Genomic DNA, 3284 nt, shown 5'->3' with positions numbered 1-3284 from the left:
GTTTGCGTGAGAGAACGATAGAGAGAGAGAGAGAGAGAGAGAGAGAGAGAGAGAGAGAGAGAGAGAGAGAGAGAGAGAGAGAGAGAGAGAGAGAGAGAGATAAAAGCGCCTTTTTAAAGGTTGGTTTTAAAATTCGAAACATGCGTACGCTTCGAGGCCTGCCTCTAGGCGAGACTGTTTGTTTCTGCCTCGAGGCATACGCATCCACGGAAAAAAAAACTAACATGGTTAAAGTTTATGCAACAGATGCATCAACATTTAAATCTGTTGTTTCTTAAATAGTTAAATCTATATATTATTGTAACAAAGAAAAAAGTCTATCTTATCTTTACACATAAATGTAGTATAATTTATTTTCCTATAAAATTAAGTGCACGCTTTTCGCGCATCGAGGCATACGCCTCAAGGATGCGCTTCGCTTTTTCAGAGCAAACTACCGTGAGGTAGGAAAACCTTTTTTTAAAAAAACATTGCCTCAACGTCCCTTAATGCAAGGGTATGTGTTTCTCCAGGTCCAAACGTTGTAATACGTAATTGAGGAATTGTCACTAAGAAAACCAGACCATCCGCTCAACTTCTAATTATTTGCAAGAAGCTGGACTTGTCCTGAAATTTTTTCCTTCCGACTACCAACTGTCTTGGACAAACACCGCACTGTGAATCCGTAAAAATTTGCCCTTTCAGGTTCCTTCATCCACATTGGGAAAAGACACAGTAATACAAATAGGTCCCTGCTGGAACCAAAAAATGAAAGCACCAAGTCAACAAAAACTTGCACACTGAAAGAGTAGAAGTGAAGGAAGAAACAGAAGATAACTGCTAAAAGCTTGAAAAGATAATAAAATGTCAAAACATCAAAACCGGTTGTGGAGCCAAAAACTGCTCTTGAATAAGCAGAGAATCGTCATCCATTTGCCTCTTGTGCTCTGGTTCCTGTGGAAGTAAGGGAGCAGCTTCCACTGATGACAGCGGTGGTGGAGGCATTCTCGAGGCATGGTTGCTGGTGGCATCATTGGCATATGCATTGGACAGTGATAATAACAAATCTTTCTGGCGGTGGTAAAGGTATACTAGGAATAGGAACTGATTGAGGATGTGGGGGTGGTCGTTTCACCAAATAAGATTATTGTGCAGAGTTCATATGCATTGACGATGCTAATTTCCTACTGAGTTCAAATGGTGCTAACTTCCTCTTATGATGTTAGAGATCCCTCACGATTCATGTTATGTATGTCAACCACAAGCATGCCCATGATTCGGCTACGCATTTGATGTAATCGCAGCAGATCAAACACTAAATAGACTAAAAGTAGATGAAAATAACACAAGTAAAACAAAAAAAATTGGACAAGAGGTGTAAAAGAAAAAAAATGCAATCAAGAGTAGTTTTTGTATATATTTATCAATTGGTGAATTACAAAGAGCGAGAACCTCTCTGTAAGCGGCCGGATGGTCTTAGGGAGTTTCAGAAAATAGAAATTCCAACTTTCCTACTTCTAGTCTAACTAGGTTTGCAAGAAACTAAAGATACTTAAGTTAATTATAAAGTATCGCAAAGAAATAGAAATACTTATCAAACTATATATTATCTTGATTGCTACGTACAAATATAGAAATAGCTAGTTCCATTACGGTGGCCCAGCTACACCAGCATCCATATTTCTTCTTGTCTCAGGTCTCTCATGAGCTTCTCGAAGGCGATTTATTTTTCATTCAATCTCTGCTGAACTTGTGGAAGATGGTTGAATTTGTCGATGACTCTTTGACGAACTTGTTCAAGGCGATCGAATGGTCCACTCGTTCTCTTAAGAAATCGTTGATGGTAAGGGGAATGGCGTGCAGTCATTCTCTTTTTTTCTATCTTGTACTTATGATCAATGTGGAAAATTCTCATGTGTTCTGTCACCTCATTTATAGAAAACATATCCGCCTCATCATCCGACTGAGAATGCTGAAATCGGGTTCTAAATTCAAACAAAACATGCCGATAATATGCATTGTAAGGATCAGAAGATCCATTCAAGAAATTGAACTTGGGATTTCCAACATTATTGGAAACAATCCTTTTCTCAAATTCAGGCCCGTTTTTAGCAACAAATTCAGCAGTCTTATCGATAATTGATCGAATATCAGGAGGAGGATGAATAATACCTAGAGATAGTGGAAGAGGAATTCCGTCCGCAGCAATAGGCAACAGGGGTGAAGATCCCACCATATTATCTGCACAAAGAGAAACAGAATTAGGGTTTTTTTTTTAGTTCAAATCTATACGAAGGTTCAATTATGAAAATAATGAATATAAAGATAAGCAAAAAAAAAACCCTAGAAAAAGTCAGTAAAAACAGAAACAACCACAACCAATCTAGAGAGATAATTTAGGACAAACAATACAACTAAGCTTACTTACTTTTGCTAATTCCAGTGAAGAACGATGGATTTGCTCCAGATATCGGAACAATCATGCTGCCTCCGGTAACTTCTTTGTTTTGGAAAGGGAAGAACTAGGCTTCTGACCTGGCGAAGGAGGTTGGTATAAACGCTCTTCTGAAGCCGTTTATGTCTCTATGGGTTTCTTTTTTTTGGATTGGGCCAACCCTAAAATGGGTAGCGAAATCAGAGTCCAGTCCGCGAAGGCAAAATATTAGCGCCACTTCGGGTTATTTTCCAAATAGCCCCCAATTTTGTGACTAGCTTCCTTCCTAGCCCCCTACTTTAGCAAAAATACTCAGATAGCCCCCTTCTTCAGTTACCGTTAACTAGTCATCATTTCTCTCTCCTCCATCTCATTACCTCTCTCTGCCACCTAATCATCTTTTCCGACAAATAAGGTCGCCGGCCGGCCAATTTTCTAGTCGGCGACCTTCAAACATTGAAATTTTTTTTTTCCTCTCTCTAAATATTTTTTTTTCTTCTCTCTCAAGAGAACCAGATCTATAGAGAGAAAGAAAGGAGAGAGAAGAAAAAAAAATTTAGAGAGAAAGGAGGGAAGAGAAAGGAATTTTTTTTTAATGTTTGAAGGTCGCCGGCCGGAAAATTGGCCGGCCGGCGACCTTCGCCGGTGAAGATGATTAAGTGGCGAGAAGGTGAGGTGGCAGAGAGAGGTAATGAGATGGCGGAGAGAGAAATGATGACTGGTTAACGAACTTATAACGGTAACTAAAAAGGGGGGCCATTTGGGTATTTTTTCTAAAGTAGGGGCTAAGCAAGAAGCTGGTCACAAAGTTGGGGGTTATTCCGGCAGGTCCCACATTGTCAGAGATGGAACAAAAAAGACGGGAAAGAAT

General features: G+C 39.6%; 1 protein-coding gene across 3 annotated transcripts; it reads right to left on the bottom strand.

Annotated features, from left to right (window-relative positions):
• Nucleotides 1–234: 234 nt before the first annotated feature.
• LOC147547851 (uncharacterized) lies at nt 235–2597 on the bottom strand. 3 transcript variants are annotated; one of them, XR_015238584.1, is made up of 3 exons: nt 2408–2597; nt 1606–2220; nt 235–731 (listed from the first exon to the last, which is right to left on the bottom strand). XR_015238584.1 is itself a non-coding variant. In XM_086671741.1 (2 exons), exons 1-2 carry the CDS (start codon nt 2460–2462, stop codon nt 1703–1705), a joined length of 573 nt encoding a protein of 190 aa, XP_086527867.1. In that variant the 5' UTR covers nt 2463–2597; the 3' UTR covers nt 235–1702. The 3 variants fall into 3 exon arrangements, 1 of the variants encoding a protein (XP_086527867.1); XR_015238585.1 differs by having other exon boundaries at nt 235–734; nt 2408–2572; XM_086671741.1 differs by having other exon boundaries at nt 235–2220.
• Between the last annotated feature and the right edge of the window lie 687 nt (nt 2598–3284).

This window comes from Eschscholzia californica, unplaced genomic scaffold (assembly GCF_041429995.1).
Source record: "Eschscholzia californica isolate CP2 unplaced genomic scaffold, dmEscCali1.0.p SCAF_3, whole genome shotgun sequence".
Taxonomy (NCBI): domain Eukaryota; kingdom Viridiplantae; phylum Streptophyta; class Magnoliopsida; order Ranunculales; family Papaveraceae; genus Eschscholzia; species Eschscholzia californica.
Note: the sequence above shows the minus strand (reverse complement) of the source record. Positions and strands in the feature narration are given on the sequence as shown.

Coding starts and splice junctions, on each gene's coding strand:
- LOC147547851 (XM_086671741.1), bottom strand. CDS start 2,462: ATGATTGTTCCGATATCTGGAGCAAATCCATCGTTCTTCACTGGAATT. Junction 2,221..2,407: donor CTTCACTGGAATTAGCAAAA/GTAAGTAAGCTT, acceptor CTCTTTGTGCAG/ATAATATGGTGGGATCTTCA.